Genomic DNA, 19971 nt, shown 5'->3' with positions numbered 1-19971 from the left:
TTCTTTTCTTTTTTTTTAAAGGATCTGCTTTTGCTAAAGCAAAACCTGAAAGTCCTTGGACATCTTTGACCCGCAAAGGAATCGTGAGAGTTGTTTTCTTTCCGTTCTTCTACAGGTGGTGGCTACAAGTGACATCAAGGGTCATTTTTTTCTGGCTGCTTGTTCTTTACCTTCTCCAAGGTAGAGTTGGATTACACCATCAGCTTTGACTGAATGCCTTATTTTAACCATGTGGAAGCTGCAGTGTGCTGCTTGGTTCACTTCATGCTGTTAAGGTCTATTCCAGTATTTTCAGAAAATACTGGAATGACACAGTCCCAAGCATATGTCTCTTGGTTAACATTTCTTTTACGTATATAAAGAATGCATAATGAAAAATTTAACACTCTCCTCACAGGCTTTCTTCAGCATTTGGCACACGTTGGTTTATTACATCTGAATATAATTTCAGGACTATTTAATTCAGTTCAGGGCAACTGTTAACAAACAGAAATCAGTTCACAGTTTTTGGAATATTCAGTATTGAGTTCTAGCAATCTGACTTTGTGAGTCTCTTAATTATTTGTGATACATAAGAGGAAAATTAGAAAGGGAAGAATGTAATGGAGTGAGTCAGTATGAAAGTTAGCAAAAGAATAAGTGTTTCAGAAGTTTGTAGAACAGATATAGAACAGAAGGTTAATGAAAGTTGGGAGCAATGTAAGTACCCTGAGAAGCTAAATGACTGATGAATTTTCCACTGAAATCCAATTAACATGCAATATTACTTTTTCAAATTCACCATCTGTTGTCTCAGTTGTGAATCGTTGTATCATTTGGAAATTTTAATTAGAACAATATATGGAGTTATAAAAAAAAGGCAGTGTGGTGATGTTATTAGCAGGTGCAAAATTAATCTCACCATTCCAGTGCCCCAAGACCTGGAGTACTGACAAATGCTCATGTGGGCTATCAAAAGTTTTTTCTTATCCTAATTTCTGAGATAGATTCCTAATTTTTCTGTGCTATGGTAAGAGATCCCATAGTGTTAATAATTTTATTCTTGTTTACAGTAATATAGGTAGTAAAAAAAGTTGTGTTTGTTTTTTTACCATGTTCATAGGTGTCTTATTCTGAGAAACACCACTGCAGCAATTTTTTTATCTTCTTACTTGTAGATGTGTTTTAGAAAAATATACTCCCAATTAATTTATGACACCTCCATAAGACCCTAAAAGTAGAAAAATAGTGAGACAATCTGAGTGCAAGCAAGTTCTTAGGACATTAATTACAGAGCTTTCTTGTAACTAGCCTTTTTCCTCTCAGATTTCTTAGGTCTTTGATTTACTAAGTTCTGGTTGGAATGCATCATTTCCCTAATCCATATAGTCTGTAATGTGACAAAGTATTTCTGTGGTTCTGAGTTAACAAATAGCTGGAAATAATGAATAGTATTCCATATTACAGTATAATTCAACTATTTGAAATACTTGATATTGAAACTGTGGAGAATTAGCTGCAGGTTTTTTGATAGTTTTGAAATAAAAGACTTGCAATAAACATGTAAGTAAAATTAAATGGACATATTTGCTTATTGGGAACTATTCAAAACAGCCCCTCCCAAGCATTTATATAGAAGTTTTGCTTTTATTTTACTCAGAAAGGGTGCTTAGTTATTAATTTTGTACAGGATTGGTAAGGCAGCATCAAAATGTCAAGAATCCATGATTGAAGCTTAAAAATAAAACACCTCGAATTCCGGTGGCCATATTTCTGCCCTGAATCTGGATTTTGTATTGTAGCTTGGACTTCGTCTTCATGACAGATTCTCACTGACATTGTTGTAAAACGGTTTGACTATATTTCATTTATTTGTGTTCATAATTAAATTAATTTACCTAAAGTATTTTCTAAAGATTTATGAATTGCATTACTTGGAATTACTGCTTTAAAATTGATTAGCTTTACCAGAATACTTGCTAGCATTAATGTAAAGCCACAGAAAAAACCTTTTCCTTGGCTGTAGATTTAAAATCCAGGTTTTATTTGCATTGGTTTCCTTTAGTGTAAAGTGATTAGTACAATGTGTGATAAGAGAGCTACAGAGAGATGTTTTATACTCAAGGTCACAGAACAGGCCAGTGACTCAAGATAGATGTAAAACCTTTTTCTGCTTCCTTATCTATCTAGTATAGAGTAATACCTGTTTTTTAACTTAAAATGTTTTTATAGTCTAATGGGAAAATGAAGTGCAAACTTAGTGTTTATTGTATATTTCTTGCATCACTATTAAAGTTTCTTTCTTTATATTTAATGGTTGTTTGTTATGGTGGTGAGATATATATTTAAATATATATGCATTTTTAAATTTGATACTAAAAATATTTCCAATATTTATATGCTTTGAAAAGAAATTCTTGTTGGTCTTTGAAATGTAAGGTTGCTTCCTCTGAGGCAGCTTTTTGTTCAATGTGATATTATTTCATTTATGTCTGTTTTATGAAATAAGCCACTGTATTTTAGAAAAGTGTAGGTCAAAATTCTATAAATACATAAAGAAATGATTAAATGTGCTGTAAGAAATCCTGCTCCAACCAATCTTACCTAGCTGTTGGTAGGAGCAATTCTTGGATCACCTGAACTGGAATGTATTGTCACACTGTGCAGAAATAAATTCTTGGATTTCCCTCCCATCATACTTAAAAAAGATCAGGAGATTGGTAATGTTTTTCTAAACCTGTGTGAAACGTTGTGGTAGGAATATGCAATCTGCAGATTTCTGTCTTCTGGAAGAGGATTTTTTCTAGACAGCTCTGCTTTACTTAAGCAGCAGTAGTGAATTTTAAAATTATTTTGTGTAGGCCTACTCCTGCAAATCATTTCACATGGATCTGTGGAGCTCTGTGTTCTCATAAGTATGTGTTTTTCCAAACTGTATGATAGGAGCCAAAATCAGCTCCTTCTTTACATTTTATGTCTCATGGAGCTAACTGTATGTGTGAGGAACTCAGATAAGCTCATTTAGAAAGAGATAGTTCTCTTTTGCTATCTGTACCTATTTTTATTGATTTTTAATGAGTTGGATTTCTCATTGATGCATGTGGTCTTTGAGAAATCTTATACAGCAAAAACATATAAAAAGTTCATGTATAGTAATAAAGGTTATTTCCATTCAAAAGCTGTGCTTTAATTTAGGAAGAAGACAGATGATAAATTAGAAATAGTTTCTCCACAATCAAAAATATTCCATTGTTTTGTATGTTCATCATGTTTCTAATACTGGTTACCTTGCTAAAGATTATTTCACAAAAAACACATAAAACCTCTTTTTAGTGGAGAACATCACATCCAGGTACCTGCTGTGTTAAGTGTTGCTTCATGGGATTTATTTTAGATGTTTGAATGTGGCACATAGCTTTGTATGTGGCTGCATTATTTTCAGTCAATTTCAGTAGAGAACTGGTGATAGCTGTTGAAATTGTATTTCTTGTGTTAGAAACAGGTCTAAATTACAGAACTTTCACTTCTCAGTAGTACACAAACAAAACCAAGTTCTCATGGCATGTACGGATGTTAGGCATAGAGAATTATTTCCCAGTTCTGCTTCTGAATTGTTTCTTGGAGTTTCTGTGGGTGGTTTTGTTTTTTTGTTGTTTTTTTTTTTTCTTGATAGATTCTCACAGCTGAGTTACACATCACAGCTCTTCCAGCCAGAGCAACAAGGACATAGAATAAGCAGAGAGGGAGAGGGTTTGCTTCTTCCACCTGCTTTATTCCTGGTGGAAGTGTTCAGGTTGACCTGGAGGCTGTAGAGATGGTTCTGAGTGTTTGAGCTCTGGATACAGGAGCCTGGTTGTTGGCTGTATATGAAAAGTGGTTCTAAGGTTACAAAACTAACAGCCATGGAATTGGAAGCTGGCCCTTTCACCAACCAGAAGTGCTAGTTGGAGCCCTGGTCACTTAAGCTGTACTACCCCATAGTTTACGTGGTTTCTCTTTTAATCTTTCCTCACCACTGAAAAGTATGTGCACAAGTATATACAGAATGTTTATAGGATTTACTTACGCATGGCTGCCTATCCATATGGGCAGTTTTATCCCTTGGCTGGGTCATGGAGTTTGCTGTGTAAGGAGTTTCTAGTTTCAAGTCTCATCAGACTCACTGGTTTGTGCTTTGTCATAACACATGATACAGAATTAAATTTATTTGGGCTGCTTTAAGACTGATACTTTTTGGTTTTGTCTCCTACTGCTGTTTCACCATAGTTAAAGTGGTTTCATGACAAATACAGCACTCCAAATGTTTTTCTATCCTAATTTCATTCAGCCACTTTTTTGGGCAATACCTGTAATATTACAATTATCAAAGAAAAGATGGGTATTAAGACAGTAGTGAACTGTTTAGACCCTAATTGCTACTGTTTTTCAACAAAATAATGCTTTCCTTCTCTCAGAATTACATGAGTTGGCTTGAAATGCAGGTGAAGGTTTGCATCTGACTGGTTTGTTTTTGACAAAAGCCATCTGAGTTGGCCATTTCAGACATTAAACTCAACTTCATTCCCTTTCTTTTCCAGTTGCTGCTGTAGTGCTATTCTATACAGCCCAAAGCCCACATAATATACCTCTGACTGAAGTCATTGGGCCAATATGGCTCATGTTGCTGCTTGGGACTGTGCACTGTCAGATTGTTTCAACACGAACTCCTAAGCCACCTCCCAGCACAGGGGGTAAAAGAAGAAGGTATAGACTGTGTTAAAATATTTTATCATTTAGGATTGTTAAACTACTGTAGAGAATGTGCATGAAAAAAAATGTAGGGGTTTACAGTTTGTGCTTTGCTAGAGATGAGAAATTGATGCTCTGTTTTTATTTGAAACTTCAAAATGGTGCTTAATTGGTGCTCTTTAACTTTTATGTATTGACTAATTTAGGCAGAGTTTTATTTGGATTTTAATTAATTGAATCTGACATTTTGTCTCAAAACAGTTACTTGAATAGTAGTGGAGTGACAGTGTTTATATTACTGGAAATTTAGTTTTATAAATCTGGCTAATAATCTGTGGAAAGTATATGTGAAGAGAGATGCTCTTGGTAATGTAGAATTGAAGTCTTCCAAGCACGCCACTGACTGTGCTTTGCTAAAGTGCATTATCCCATTAAAATGGGAAACACTGCAGCAGTGAATTTTGTAGGTCTAAGCTGATGATGATGGAATGAAATGTGTTTTGTGTTAAAGTATTACAATAATGAATGTGTCATGCTTTTTTTATTAAATGGAGTTTATGAAATTGATATGACAAAGCTTTAGCAAAATACTTTGGAATCTTGCTTGTTTTTGCATGCTTAAACTGCTGAACACGTTATAGAACTAGCAGATTGCACTTACAAAACTACCTTCCCATTTTAATCTCTTCTGATGAAGGAAATTAAGGAAAGCAGCACATTTGGAAGTACATAGGGAAGGAGATGGCTCTAGTACCACAGATAACACACAGGAGGGAACAGTGCAGAGCTACGGTACAAGCACCTCTTGCAGTATTGGCGCTGTCTTCAGAGATATCTGGCATGCTGCTTTCTTTTTATCAGGGTTTGTATTTATTCAAGGCTACATATGTGTTAGAGATGCACTATCCCTTTTCTAATTAAGTAAATTTTGATGTAATGATTAAACTTCTCTTGATCTATTTTTTGCTCTCAATAACTCATTTGAGTATTTGAAAATGGACTAACACGTTGTTTCTTGACTTTTGCAAATGCTGATTCAATAATTTTGAAAAAATACTGAATTGTCATAGAATAATTTGGGTTGGAAGGGACCTTTAGATCATCTAGTTCTCTCCCCTTGGCACAGGCAGGGTTAAATTCCACTAGACCAGGTTGCTCAGAGCCCTCATCCAGTGTGGTATTGAACACTTCTAGGGATGGGGCAGCCACAGCTTCTCTGGGCAACCTATTCCATTCTCACTACCCTCACAGTTAATAATTTCTTTCTAATATTGAAAACTGAACTTACCTTTTTTCCATTTGAAACCATTGCACCTTGTCCTGTCACTACGTGCTCTTGTAAAAAGTCCCTCTCCAGCTCTGGAAGGTGCTCAAATGTCTCCCTGGAGCCTCTTCTCCAGGCTGAAGAGAAAAATTCAACTCTCTAATTTTACTTTGTTACATTACCTTCTTGTTACTCCAAGAGAATGCTTATTTAACTCTGTCACTTTCATCAATTGACATACTTTTTCTTCAGGATTCAAATAAACACTGATTGGACTATTAAAAAAAGTTTTTAAAAAACCCATTCTATAGCTCTATGTGCAAGACATACTACGCATGCAGCATTTTGAGTGTGATGGATCAGCATTTATTAATAAGTGAAAATAGACTCAAGTAGTATTAAATGGAGAAAAGGGATAATGCAAGCTATTACATTGATGTTTTGTTGTGCATGCTGCATTGTAAATACAGCAACACTAACATGTCTGTCATACCTGTGATCTGTGCTCTTAACCACTGGTAAAACTTATGTTCTGGGAGTATCTACTTGAAACCCTGGTCAAGTTTTAAAAATGTTTGAAAGTGTTGTAAGAGGAGAATTCATTTGACCTTTTTCCTGTGTGGGTTAAGCTCTCTTTGATAAACTGTGGGTCATAGTGATAAGGCACCAGGGCTGTTCTTTGGGTCTGTGGGCATTCTCTCTGGTATGTTTCAAGTGTAATCCTGTAAACTTTTTGATGTTTTGTTTTCCCTTCATTGAAGATACCGATCTGCAGTAAGAGGAGTGTTGGAAGTTTTTTTTTTCTTGCCTTTCCGTTGGGCTCAGAGTATTTTCAGTTGAGAAGTGCTTTGTTTAGAAAGAGTTATAAAGACTTGTTTAAACCATTTCATGAGAGGTAGTGTGTATGTATATATTGACATTAAGGCTCCATGATGACTACTTACTATACACAGTGTCTTCAAAGGAAAAAGAGCATGGTGTGACTGAGAATGCAGTAAACTGCCCTTAGTCTTTTGTTACCCCTTCAGTTGCAGAGGCACAGTTGTTTGTATGTCCAGAACTATACAGACTTGTCCAGATGAAAAATAATCTTTTTTTCCCCAGGGGAACATGCAGTTCAGTTTCTTCATGTAATTTTTTTCATGGTAATGCAAACAGTTTTGTCAGCACAATGGGAGTGGGGCTGGGAATGAGGAAGCAAGAGCGCAGTGTGGAGTACATTGACTTCTTGGTGATGTTGCTTAAAGAAAATCTTATGAAATCTTAGTTCAATGAAGCTACACCTACATCTTCACAGCTACACCTGTTCTATTTCTTAAGACACACTTGGAAGCACTTTAGATGAGCACATTAGAATGTCTTACATAGAATATCTCATAGTATTATCTTACCATTATCTTATTTTCAGCAGTTTTTCACTTACATTAATCTTTGACATACTGTTTTCTGGAATTTTAAGTATAGATCATAAATGCATAATTTCCAATTAACCTCAGAAATTACAATCTCTGTGTTAGGGCAGGACCCTGTGTACCTCTACCATTTGCCTATGCCCAGTAAACTGGAACTGTGTATTCAGTAAATACCATTTCAGTCGGCAGAAGTCAGTCTTATTTAAAAATTGTAATTCTAAACTTTTACCCAGCACAGGGGCAATTTAGAAAATACTATTGATAAATTTTACTCGAAAAGAGGGCACTGTCCAAACAGGTGATTTGTTTAAAATGTAGTACTGATTTGGGCATTTGCTTTAAAAAGTGTCTTTACTCCAATGGAAATCTTGTAACTTCTCTAAAAATATTGCAGTGGGAACAGAGAGGAGAGTTTTTCTGATCAATGCCAGTGAAAATACATTGGAGGAACATTTGAGAGTTCAAATCTACTCTTCCAGAAACTTTACTTAACTTTTCCATATTTTCTCTGGCTAATGCATGAATAAGACTGAAAGTTGTTCTTGATTAGCTTTTATATATATTCAAGCCTTTTAAGACATTGTATTTATTCTTGGTGTTCTTTGTTTTACTCTAAATACTTTGTTATAGCCTAAAATTGTAAAAGTTGATTAAGGATGTATGTATATATAGTAATTCTAGAAAACGATACATTTTTGTAAGCCAAGGGTACACACGTGCACAAAAGCCTAACTTTAAGCCCAAATGTATGTTTTTCTGGCTTGAGGCTTACATTTAATTTAGGGAGTCTTACAAAAAAATAACTTCAGTTTCTCTGTTAGAAGCAAATAAAGACTTCAGTCAAGCTCCCTGCTATTTAGAATGAGCCTTAGGTGATACCAGACAAGTAGCTTTGGTCTTGCTGTTTTAGCACTCAAACATTGCTTGAAATCCTATCTGAAAAGGTTGTGCATATATGCATATGTTCGTTCTTTCTCTTGTCTGTCCCTATTCAACTGTTCGAGGCTATTTCTTCTAGCTTTAAAGTTTTGTATAAAATGTATAAAAACTTCTCAAATCAAACTTAGAAGAGTTATCCCATTAATCCACTCATACAGTTTAGTACCTTATGGAGGAAGTGTTTTTGACGGGATGTGTGTGTGATGAGAATTGTATTTACTTCTGCACTGTTAGAAAGAAATTTTTTAAAAGTGCTGGAATAATATTTAATGAATTACAGATTAGCTCATCCTTATTGCAGATAATTTAATTTTAGTGCTATTTCCTCAGTACTCATGACTGACCCCACTTATTTTGCAATGAGTTGCCACTGAAAGGCAGTCCCTTTGCTTTAAAAGAAATATAAATGTTAACTTTTTTCCTTGTTAGGGTGACAAAATGAAATTAAAGATTGGAAGGGAGAATTAAATACCTTAGTAACAATGTCTCTTCTTTTGATCATTTTGTCTGCCTCCCTTTATTCCATTTTTTCTGCATGCCATTATTGTGTAAGCTGAATTGGTTATTTTTGGATTTTTTTTTTCTATTTTATCCAACTGTCCCTAACCATTTTTTGCATTCAGGCGAAAACAAATTATATGTGGGATACCTTACCTTAGAAGGAATGTGAGTCGGCTCTCCAAATTCTCCCAATTTGTTTGATGTACATATTAAAGAGGAATTTAATCTTCTGCTATGTAATCCAAGCCCTCACAGAATTCCTCAGTCCTTAAAGAGAAAGGCAGTACATATTCTGTCACAGGGGCACAAGATCAATTGAACAGATTCTTGGTAGCTCCCTGACCTATGCCCAGTGTTCTAGTTGAAATAAAAAATTTCAGAAGCCATATTTAAATAACACTTTCCTCTTGTCTTCTCTCCCCTCTTTTCCCACCAAGCATTCTGGGAATTTGAAAAAAAACAAAACAAAATTTAATTTACTTTGACAATACAGAAGCTTAAGAGAAGACTAAAAGTCCCTGTCAGCAAGGTAGCAAGTTGCTATTCCTCTTCATCCCTTCATCCACTGCACTTTCTAGTTTGGGAGTGTAATCATCCAAATGTTTGCTTTGAGAGAGCCTTCTTCTTGCATGAGGTTGTCTTGCTGGTACATTTATTGTCTAGGAAAGGGTCTTGATTCTGGAGGATGTTATGGAAGACTATTCAGTGGAAGTAGCCTTGAGATTTTTTCTTTTAAAAAACAGATTGATTGGTATGTTTGTAAGAGAGAATGAAAAATGTTGTCTGGGGAGTTACTGGATAATACAGAAAAGAGTAGATCCCCTTCTATTCAGTAGGGTTGTCAGTAAGCAGAATATATTCAAAACAACACCAAATATCAGTGTACAGAGTACTAAACAGCATGTTTGTTTGCAGCTTCAGGAAATTGCATGCTTGCTTTGAATTAATAATTATTAAAGCAACTTCTAGCAAACCTCTTTTATTTGTTAATATAGAATAGAGGGGTTTCTCTTTCATTTTTGAGTCTTGTGGTTCTACTGTCAAAGCTGCTGTGAAGTTTTATTTTTAAAACATTTTTCCTTTTCTTTTGGTAGCTACATATATAATATACATATATATGTGTGTATGTATATGATATACATATATATACATATATACAATACATGATATACATTTCTTTCACACACAGAGTTTATATTATAACAATTTTAGGAGAGGATAATGGGTATTATTTGGAAGATTAAATAGTTACAAATATGGCATCAAAATCAAATGTTAATATTGTTAATTTGTGGACATCTTAGTAGAACTAAAACATGGGTTGATGGGAATAAGCAGGATTTAGACTGGGAAATAATTAGGAGAATAATTAATTTAAATCATGTATTTGTTTTAAATATAGATCTAAGAAAGCAAAAAACTCAATAGATAAATCCACTGAAACTGATAATGGCTACGTGTCCCTTGATGGGAAAAAGCCAGGTAAAGGCAGTGAAGAATGTGTGCAGGGCCATGAACGTCGGTGTGAAGTGATTAGGCCAGAAGAGACAGGGTGGAGCCCTTCCACAGTGAGAGATGCCTTGAGCAACCACAGTCACCACAAAGTAAGTGTGTTTGTTGCTTTTTATGATGCCGTTGATGCATTTTTATCTACTTTATTCTTAAAAATATTTTTTAAATGAAATTAGGCTTAGGGTCCTGGAGCCAAAAAATTATAGTGAGTTGTCTTACTTTATCATATTCCTGGCTTTTCCTTTTTGTTGTAGGAGGAACCTTAATGTTTTAATATTCTTTGGTATTCTCTGTGACAATGCACAAATTTGTGTGCTGTGCTTTATCTGTGGGTATTTCCTGACCGGGTAAATGTTCTGTACCTTCTCTGAAAATCCAGGCATCCTTGGTCTGTCTCTGTGATAAAATGGCACAGATTTTGGATTACTGACAATTTGTAATTTTAAGGTCATTCTGAGCATTTATTTGCCGGTGAATCATCTTCCTTTTCCTTTTTTTTTTTTTCTTTTTTTTTTTTTTTTAATTGGTCTGTGAGAAAGAGTGAAAAAGCAGGATTTCCCTTCAAGTGCAATAGGCAGGACCCTCCATAGCGAGGAATAGGAATGAGAGGGAATAATAGAATAATTGCAGAATCATAGGAAGTGATCATGGAAGAAAAGACTTTTAATTTGTCTGGGTCTTATTATCTCCTGGATATCCTGTATTCAAAGTATCGCACATTGGTGAGCTCAGTATTCAACATACATCCTCTAAGCACTTCATCCTTGTAAGAGGTGGTAAATATTAACTTTGTACTGAATATGTGGATAATTCAGTGTTATACTGTTACTTTTGATCGGTTGGTTGGTTTGGATTTTTTGGTTTGGTTTGTTCTCTTTTCAGATGTGGATACTTTTTCTCTAAGCCTATCTTGACATGTTCAGTTTTTGAAAAATCACATTTAAAATAAGAGCATCATAATTTTTCTTGAGGCTAATGTGAACTAGGCCTTCCTTTGAAAAAATGTTTTTGATGTTGCAATTTCTGTTCCATAATTTCTGCTCTGCTGATTACTTTTGAGTCTTGAAAATGCATTAATATCTGTTTTAACTGAGCATAGCTACCAAAGTTGTAGAAAGAAATTTGATTTCACTAGTTGAGAACAAGACTTAGTAAATATGAGTCTGTGTCTTACTAATACTGTATTTCTTGCACTAGGATACTCACAGGACTGTGACAAATTTGTCAGATGAAGTTTCTAGTGAGGAAGGGCCTGAAACTGGCTATTCTTTACGCCGCAATGTAGAACGCACTTCGAGTGACTGTACACTTCGAAACAGGAAATCTCACCATTATAAGAAACACTACCCTCTGGAGGTATATTCACTTCTATTGCTTCTTGCCTGGAAATTCTTAAAACCACTTGACTTCTTAATGAGTAAGGTATATTGAGCAAACAGCTTGCATGTACTTGGTTGCTGGCTGGAGTTAAACTATGACATTTCCACAAATGTTTTTATTTCCTATACTGGATTTTAAGAGTTTGTAAATTGGAAGTCATGCTAGTGAAGAACAGAGAATTTGGGTTTTTTTTTGCTTTTGTTTAATGACAAAATTTGTTTAATTTGCATTTGTTTAATGACAGTGTTTTGAAATTAAGAGGTTGTAATCTAGTTTCTTTGAACTTCATCCTATTTTTCAATTTGTTATAAGGAGACTAAAATACGTTTGGTAGATTTTGCATCGGGTTATGGTAACTCTGTTGCTGTCTCATTACACCAGTTATCTCCTCTGGAAATTTGCTTTGTTGCAGAAACAGTAGTAATTGAGAATATGCAAATTTTCAGCATGATACTGCTCTTCTTTCTCTCCATTTAGTATTCTGGATTTACTCGCCTTCTTGCAGAGAAGTCTGAGTTTTCATTTCCTCGTGTTTGTTGAAACAATAATATAAAATCTTGTCATGAAGTCATGACAGTTTTAACAAAATTGTTGAAGTATAAAAAATATTGAAATTTTAGGTGACTTGATGACATTATAGCTTATAATAGGGGATTTCACAGATTCCATGTTAGCAGAAACCTTAATTCTAAGGCCTCAAATGTTGAAAAAGAATTAAATATCTCACTGTGGTTTTGTTTATTTATTCATTATTTTAAAAACTAAGGGTGTTTTGCTAATAGTATGCATCTTCACAGATATGGAATACTTTTTAAAGGCAGTATGGCTATTTTTTCACTGAGGCTGAGCAAAGAAAGCAAAAAGTAAGATCAGCAGTGACAAAAGTCCACTGACAGATGGGTTTGATAGGCAGAATCTCATAAGTAAACCCTACTTGATATAGGAGAAGTGTGTTGAATGGGTTCAGGTATTGCTTGCTCTGATCACAACTGCAAAGCCTTGAAGTTGATGCTTTGCATAAAAAAATTATTAAACAAGCTATTCTTTCACTTATTTCTCACAGACTTTGGTTAGGAAGATCCAGAATGTTGATTGATCTCAGCACTTAATGCCTTTTGCATGTGTGGTTTGTGATAATGGCACTGTTTGTTTCATGTTACAGAAGATGTCCCTTCACTATGTGCTTGTGCAGCCGTAGAGCTTCACAGGAGGAAGCAGAAAGACACCATTACAGTTGATTTCTTTTGTTTTTCAGCTTAGATATATTTTCTCTTGCATAGAGTGCTTCAAAGCTAGGGAAGACTTTGTAGATACTTCAGAAACTAAGGAGACAAAATGTAATCCATGTTTAGCTGTGGCAGAACTGTTTTCTGCTTATTCCCCATTCACTGATCTGACTGATGCAATGAAAGAGGAAGCTTTTCTTTCTTGCTACCAACTCACCTCCCCCACACCATTACAAAGGAAATGAAACAATGGTTTTCAAATCAGTGAAAGCTTTCTTTGTATTTTAAAAAAAAAATTAGTGAAGTCAGTAGATATACTCTCAAATTCTGTCCTACATTTTCTTATATCTTCATGTTTACATGTCAACTGTTGTTTGGGCAAGCTATTTTTCTTGTTCTTACTTTTTTAACTTTAAGCCTCAGTGGTACCCAGTAGTGACTGCCTTCTATAATTTTTTTTAAATTTTAATTTCTTTTTTTCTTTAAAAAAAAACACATAACAAAAATGTCAGACACTTTCTGCATTTCTTTGTAAAAGGTGGAGAAAGAGTTCAGACCAAATTTTTTCAAAACATTTCCTTACAAAATGGTTTGCAGAAAATACATTAAGAATGGTTTTCAGAAAGAATAAAGAACACTTCTTCAGATAGTAATGGACTATGAATCACAGTAAGTTAGTATGTCTGCTGAAACAGTGCTTAATTTTTTTTTTTCAGTGTAAAAAAATTGTGTGTTCTCAAGAGAAATTAGTAGAAGGAAATAAACTTGGTGTTAAGAGGGAATGGAAATTGCTAGAAGATGGTAGTGAGTAGGCTGATACTGCTTTTAATATTGCACCCCTGTATTGCTGGAAATGGATTCTGTTTATTGTAAAAAGTAGTTTGAACTCTACCTTGTTGTTCTGAGGACAGCAGTAGATTGTTTCATTTCATTGTATGCATTGAGATTTGAATGTCCAAACTTAAGATTTTTCTTTCTTTATCTAAGAGCTAGGTTAAACTGAAGTTTACAAAGTCATACATGTTTGTCGAGTGCAGTTTGTTTAAATAATGAAAATTTTATGTCTAACTGTACAGATGTACACATAGCTAATGCCAGGTTTAGGTGTACCTTGCTTATTTTTCCCCTCTATACCTGATGCATTACTGTCTTCAAACGAGCTCACTCTGTCTTTGAGAAGGTGTGTTAGTAATAACAATGTGACTTTTGAGGACTTTGAGGGTCAATTCCTCAGAAGTTTGAGATATAGCTGGAGTCTGTGGCTTGATAATTGCTGTTAAATTCTAAACTAAGGAAGTCTAAAAATCTGTGAAGTAGTTATTTCCTTTTAATAATGAGTATGATTTGATTCTTCCTTCTGTGACCCGCTCCCTAAAAAGCAGGGATTGTTACTTTTTGGTACAATGTCTTAAAAAGCGCAGCCTCTTAGGCACACTTGCCATAACATACAAATCTTTCTGATGACAAGGATAATAGGTTAGAACCTAAAAATCCAGATAAACACAGATTCGCTAATCTGAACCTTCTAACATCTCTGCCAGGAAATGATGTAGAATAAAACAGTGGCATTAATTCCAGTGGATGTTTGTGTTTCAGGATACACCTAAATCAGGTACTAGCTGCAGTTCTCGGTGCTCAAGCTCCAGACAAGACTCGGAGAGTGCGAGGCCGGAGTCCGAAACTGAAGATGTGCTGTGGGAGGACCTCTTACACTGTGCTGAGTGCCACTCATCCTGTACCAGCGAGACAGACGTGGAAAGCCCTCAAGTGAATCCATGTGTGAAGAAAGAATTCAGAGATGACCCATTTCATCAGGTTGCTATCCACAAATTTTGCTTTTTTACACTACACACAAGTTCAGTGTTATCTGTCATACATTACAGAAGGCCTGTGAGAAAGACCTGTATTAGATGGAAGTAACAGAGCCAAAGTGATCTGATAGAATGAAGTAAAATTTGATTTCTACTGTTCAGTCATTAATTTGTCAATAGAAGAGGGTATGATGATACATCAAAATAGCCTATAGAATATTTGAGTGCTTGAATCATAATTCTAATTTAGGGTAAGTACTGATTGATTTGTTTCCTCTGTGATAGGTAGTTCTGTTTGGTTGTTTGTTTTTCTGGTTTTGGTTTTTTTTTTTTTTTTTCCTTTGTTTCATTTAATTTTTTGTTGTTTAGGTTTTGGCGGGTATTCTCCCCCTTTTGTTTTTCTCTAGTGGAATTGCTTTTATAAGCACTTATCTCAGGCATCTTTCTGTTTGCTTATTTAGAAATGTATATATAAGAAAAGCAAACAGAAGGATAGCGTGTGCTTTATGTATATGTGTATATATATGATCTCATGGGTGTATTATACATGTCTGAGTTCTATTTGGTTATAAGTTGTTTTTTTTTTTTTTTACCTTAAAGTTAATAATAGCAATTTGGATTATTTCATACAATCTTGTCTTTTTTTTTTTTTTTATTTTTAGTTCTTCCTGCTTGCATTCCATAAAACACTAAACCTTGGAGTAGTGAGTTGAATTACAGTGTATATATTGACTTCAGGAATCAGTATATTGATTTGACCAGTTAAGAACTTTTTCTGTTTGATTGCAGATTGTAAATTTTTGAGTTTCAGCTCCTGGTATTGATACTCCCTCTAGAGGGAGAGTGTGGAAAACTGTGGTGAAGAAAAACCTGCAACAAATATTTACGCTGTTACAATACTATAAATAATTTCTTCTTCACCCATTGGAAATAAGAAGGAAGAAAATTGAGTACTCAGCAGATTACAAATATTTCAGATCAATATTTACAAAGCAAGCAATAAAATGAAAATAAAGCTTTACTTTTAATCAATGATAATTAAAATCTAAAAATAATAGCATGCCCTTGCCCCTGCCAGCACCACCACCTCCAGCAGTGTGATGCACATTGGGCCAGGTAACTAAAGCTGAAAGCAAATTTAATCTCCTGAATGGGATAGGAGAGAGACAGGGCTGGGGAAAATCAAGAAATGGCCACAGCAGTACTAGTTTCCTCAACATTTTTTCCATATCCTTTAGTTCTCACTTGGCTCTGTGGCTTGAAAGAAAGGGTTCCTGATCCCTAAGTGCATTCAGAAGATTAATCTGGGATTGTTTGGCTCTGGGAGCTGTGTGTGTTGATGAGACACCTACTGCTCTCTGTCTGGCACATACAGCAAGAGTGGTCTTTGTGCATAACAAGGATTGTGAAGTGTACAAAGAGCAAATAAAAAAACCTGTTTCCCTCAGGCTTGACCTGAGAAGAGTGCTTTTCAGAATGTAAGGGTAAATAAAAAAACGACTCATTAAATGTCAGAATTAAAAATTACTTATATGTAGAACTTTGTTTTCATATTTCTCTCTTCCTGGGTATGTTTGAGTGAAAAAGAAGCCAATAAATCCTTAATCCCATTAAGTCATCCCTATTAGAAAATGGAGTATGGAGATTTGTTCTCACATCTATTTCTTGGAAAACAAGGGGATGGTTTTGAAGAATGAGGTTAATATATAGTAGAAGTAAATGCTATGCAGCAATATTTATGTCAGTCTAAATTGGTTTGGTTTGGTTTTTTGGTGGTTTTTGTTTGTTTGGGGTTTTGGGGTATTTTTTTTTGTATGAGTTTTTTGTTGGTTTTGTTGTTTTTGTTTTTGGGTTTTTTGTTTGTTTTGATGTTTTTTCAGGGAGGGTATTTGTTAGTACACTGTTGACAAAGGCACATTGACATGAAAATAGTTTATTTCTGATAGAAGATATTCTTTGTCTTTCCCAGAGTCATTTGCCTTGGATCCACAGTTTGAATCCAGGACTAGAAAAAATAAGTGCAATTGTATGGGAGGGTAATGACTGCAAGAAAGCAGATATGTCTGTGCTTGAAATCAGTGGTATGATAATGAACAGAGTGAGTATTTGTTTTACTTTATGCAAATGTTGTATGTAGAAGTGTAAGCACTACCACTATCACGACTAAGGTTAGTTTATGGTTGTTCTGGTTTTTGTTGTTGGTTTGTTTAGGTTTTTTTTGTTGTTGTTGGTTTTTTTTGTTGGTTGGTGTGGGTTTTTAAATTTGTTTTGTTGTTCGTGTTACTGTTTGAGTATCTATTATTCACATTATTGTTCTATATCTTGCATCACTCTGGTTTACTTGTTACTACTAGATTAAAGAGCTACCAGATCTTCTGTGTTGGGACAGTAAAAGGTTGCATTCTTAGGTGCTTACTCACATAGTCAACCTCAGTTTTATTGATAGATGCTGTGAATATTTGAATTTATCTCCTTGATTTAAATGAACAAGTTATTTATTGAGTTAGGAATATACAGATCTGAGTATCTGGTTGCTAAAGTTAGGACTGGAAAAGAAAGCTTTCCTCTTTAGGAAACAAACCTCTAAGAGGATGAGTGGGATGTTCTCACTAGTGCTTCCTCCTTTTTCCTAGTACTCCTCTTCAGGAAACAGTTGGAAATGCATTTGATGTGCTCTTTTTCAATATAGACAACATGGGTATTTTGTGGAGCTCATAAAATCCCAGCATAGCCAAAGAAAACTCTCACTAGTTCTGACAAGTTGATACTCACTCTCTCCGACTTGTTAAAAAGCAACTTATTCACAAACCTAATTCTGATCTCTGCCTGACTCAGAGACTTGACAGGTTTGGATGCAATACACAGCAGAGAGAAACTCAGCAAGCCATAGCCAGCACAACAGAACTCCAGTCCTGTCTGCACAGTAAACACTTTGATTCTGCTAAAAATAATAACATAAAATAAAAATAATAACCTAAAAACCAAACAAAAATAGGAGCAACATACAGGATCTAAGCAGCTCACTCTGATTGGACCACTTGGCTAATTCAGCATTCAGTGAATTTTTAATGCAGGTATATGCACTGGAGTTTAACTGCAGTGTTTTATTGTTGGGTTTTGAAATTATTTGTCTTATTTGGTTCCTGTGTGTTGAGTGCTCTTTGAGGACTTTGTGGTTTTTTAATAATAAAGTGGGAAGCTGATTGGCTGAAGTTTTCATACAATTTACCAGATTATAAAGTGTTCTTTGTGATAAAATAAAAAAACATTAATATTTTGTTTATTGAATTAATGAAAAAATCATTCCAAAATTAAATATATACTTGTTTTCTTTTGGTTTTAGGTGAACAGCTATATACCAGGAATTGGCTATCAGATTTTTGGAAATGTCGTATCTTTAATCTTGGGTTTAATGCCCTTTGTCTTTCGACTTTTCCAAGCAAAAGATTTAGAGCAACTGGCTGCACATTCTGCCACTGAGCTTTGCATGACTGCATTTGGATCAGATGGAGATGTTCTGGTTCTCTCAATGGTTATTATAAGTTTCATGGTCCGGGTGTCCCTAGTGTGGATTTTCTTTTTTCTGCTCTGTGTAGCAGAGAGAACGTATAAACAGGTATGAACAGCAAACTGAGAGACTTTCATCTAAAGCAAACCAAGGTTTAATGTTTGCACTTTTTGACTTTGTGGATATTTTAAACTTGTTTTCTTCAGCAGGCTATGAGTCATAGATCAGTGATGACAAACACTTCAGTGGGCTTGCAGTTTAGGAGATGATTCAGTTCTACTGGACTGAAGTCCCTGAAGCTGAAAGGGCTTTTTTTGTTGGTGGGTTTTTTTTTTATTTTTTCCTGGAGAGAATTTTTGGGGGAGAGCTGGCTCAATGAATTATCCCAACGCTTATTCACGTCCCAGTTGTTTCAGATTTCCACAAGGAAAAGTAGTTTCAGGAAAAGGGCTCTATAAATTTCCAGTGTGTTTTATTCAAAATCTTCAATTTAATTCATAGAATGGTTTGGTTGGAAGGGACTTAAAGATGATCCAGTTCAAATCCCCCTGCCATGGGCAGGGGACACCTTCCACTAGGACAGGTTGCTCAAAGCCTCATCCAACCTGGCCTTGAACTCTTCCAGGGGTGGGACATTCAGAACAGTTCTGTCCATCCCTGGCCAAGGCCCTGCCTGCTTTGTTGTTAGATGAGTTCTGGAGATGGAGATGGTGAGAGCTGCGCTCTGAAGTACTACACCGTTACTTGTTACTTCAATTGAAACTTCAGAGAGCAACCTTACAAGCTGCAGCATATAAATACTTACTGGTCTGCAAGAGAAACATTTTGATACTTTCCATTCTCAAATTATAGTCAAACTATGTGATGTAATACAGAATAGAATTAACCTACTTCTAATAATGATTTCTATTAAAAGGAACTTTGGTGGTACAGGTGCTTTCTAATGCAAATAATTGGCAGCTTTAGGGGTTTTTTTCCAAATATTTTAAGAGGATAAACAGATATGTTGTCTAAAATTTGAAGAAAGGAACTCAAAGTGTTAGCAAAATTTTTTTAATCATTAGGATGTGGAGACTTAAAATGTTTAGTGTATTTCCTCTCTTTAATAATATGCTGCACTTACTATAAACTTAAGGTTTATATTAGCTTATTTTAATTTATACTGGTGTGTTGTACATTATATTGACATATTTAGTGAAGCCTTTTCTCTTATTTTTTTAGTACCTCTGAAAATCATTTAACAGTTGAGGTAAATTTTAATTCTTGTCTGCAGAGGCTACTTTTTGCCAAACTTTTTGGTCATCTAACATCTGCTAGAAGGGCAAGAAAATCAGAGGTACCTCACTTCCGCTTGAAGAAAGTGCAGAATATAAAAATGTGGCTTTCTCTCAGGTCCTATCTAAAGGTAAAGGAATGTATATTTTTTCTTTAATAAGATTTAAACACATTTAATAAATTTCAAACATCTTAAAATACGGTATGTTTATGTTCTAACATAAAATATCTCCTATGCTGCTGATGGAAGGTTGGTGTTGTAGTCTGAGTATTTCCTCCTGTACGTTTACTATTGGTGCATATGTCTCATATATGTTTCATTTCTGTGAGTCTGAGCCAGCAGTGCCTGCAGGCAGACAGATTTTGAGAAAGTTATTGTGTGGTTTTCACCTTGGATTAAAGCCTGGATGTGTTCAGAGTTGGCGTCTTGTCTTAG

The 19971-nt window shown here is 35.0% G+C and overlaps 1 protein-coding gene across 8 annotated transcripts in view; it reads left to right on the top strand.

Annotated features, from left to right (window-relative positions):
- Nucleotides 1-19971, top strand: part of LOC131573242 (protein PHTF2-like) — a 61738-nt gene that overhangs the window by 31831 nt on the left and 9936 nt on the right. For 5 of the 8 annotated variants that reach the window (XM_058826999.1, XM_058826997.1, XM_058826998.1 and 2 more), the window contains 9 exons: nucleotides 22-180; nucleotides 4557-4722; nucleotides 5405-5569; nucleotides 10226-10427; nucleotides 11533-11691; nucleotides 14538-14756; nucleotides 16722-16850; nucleotides 18096-18368; nucleotides 19534-19665. In XM_058826999.1, coding sequence (XP_058682982.1) covers nucleotides 22-180; nucleotides 4557-4722; nucleotides 5405-5569; nucleotides 10226-10427; nucleotides 11533-11691; nucleotides 14538-14756; nucleotides 16722-16850; nucleotides 18096-18368; nucleotides 19534-19665 — 1604 coding nt within the window. The remainder of the gene's footprint in view (nucleotides 1-21; nucleotides 181-4556; nucleotides 4723-5404; nucleotides 5570-10225; nucleotides 10428-11532; nucleotides 11692-14537; nucleotides 14757-16721; nucleotides 16851-18095; nucleotides 18369-19533; nucleotides 19666-19971) is intronic. The other 3 variants (XM_058827003.1, XM_058827004.1, XM_058827002.1) reach the window with 2 other exon arrangements.

This window comes from Poecile atricapillus, chromosome Z (genome assembly GCF_030490865.1).
Source record: "Poecile atricapillus isolate bPoeAtr1 chromosome Z, bPoeAtr1.hap1, whole genome shotgun sequence".
NCBI lineage: Eukaryota > Metazoa > Chordata > Aves > Passeriformes > Paridae > Poecile > Poecile atricapillus.
The sequence above is the reverse complement of the archived record's forward strand: the minus strand, read 5'-3'. Positions and strand labels throughout refer to the sequence as shown.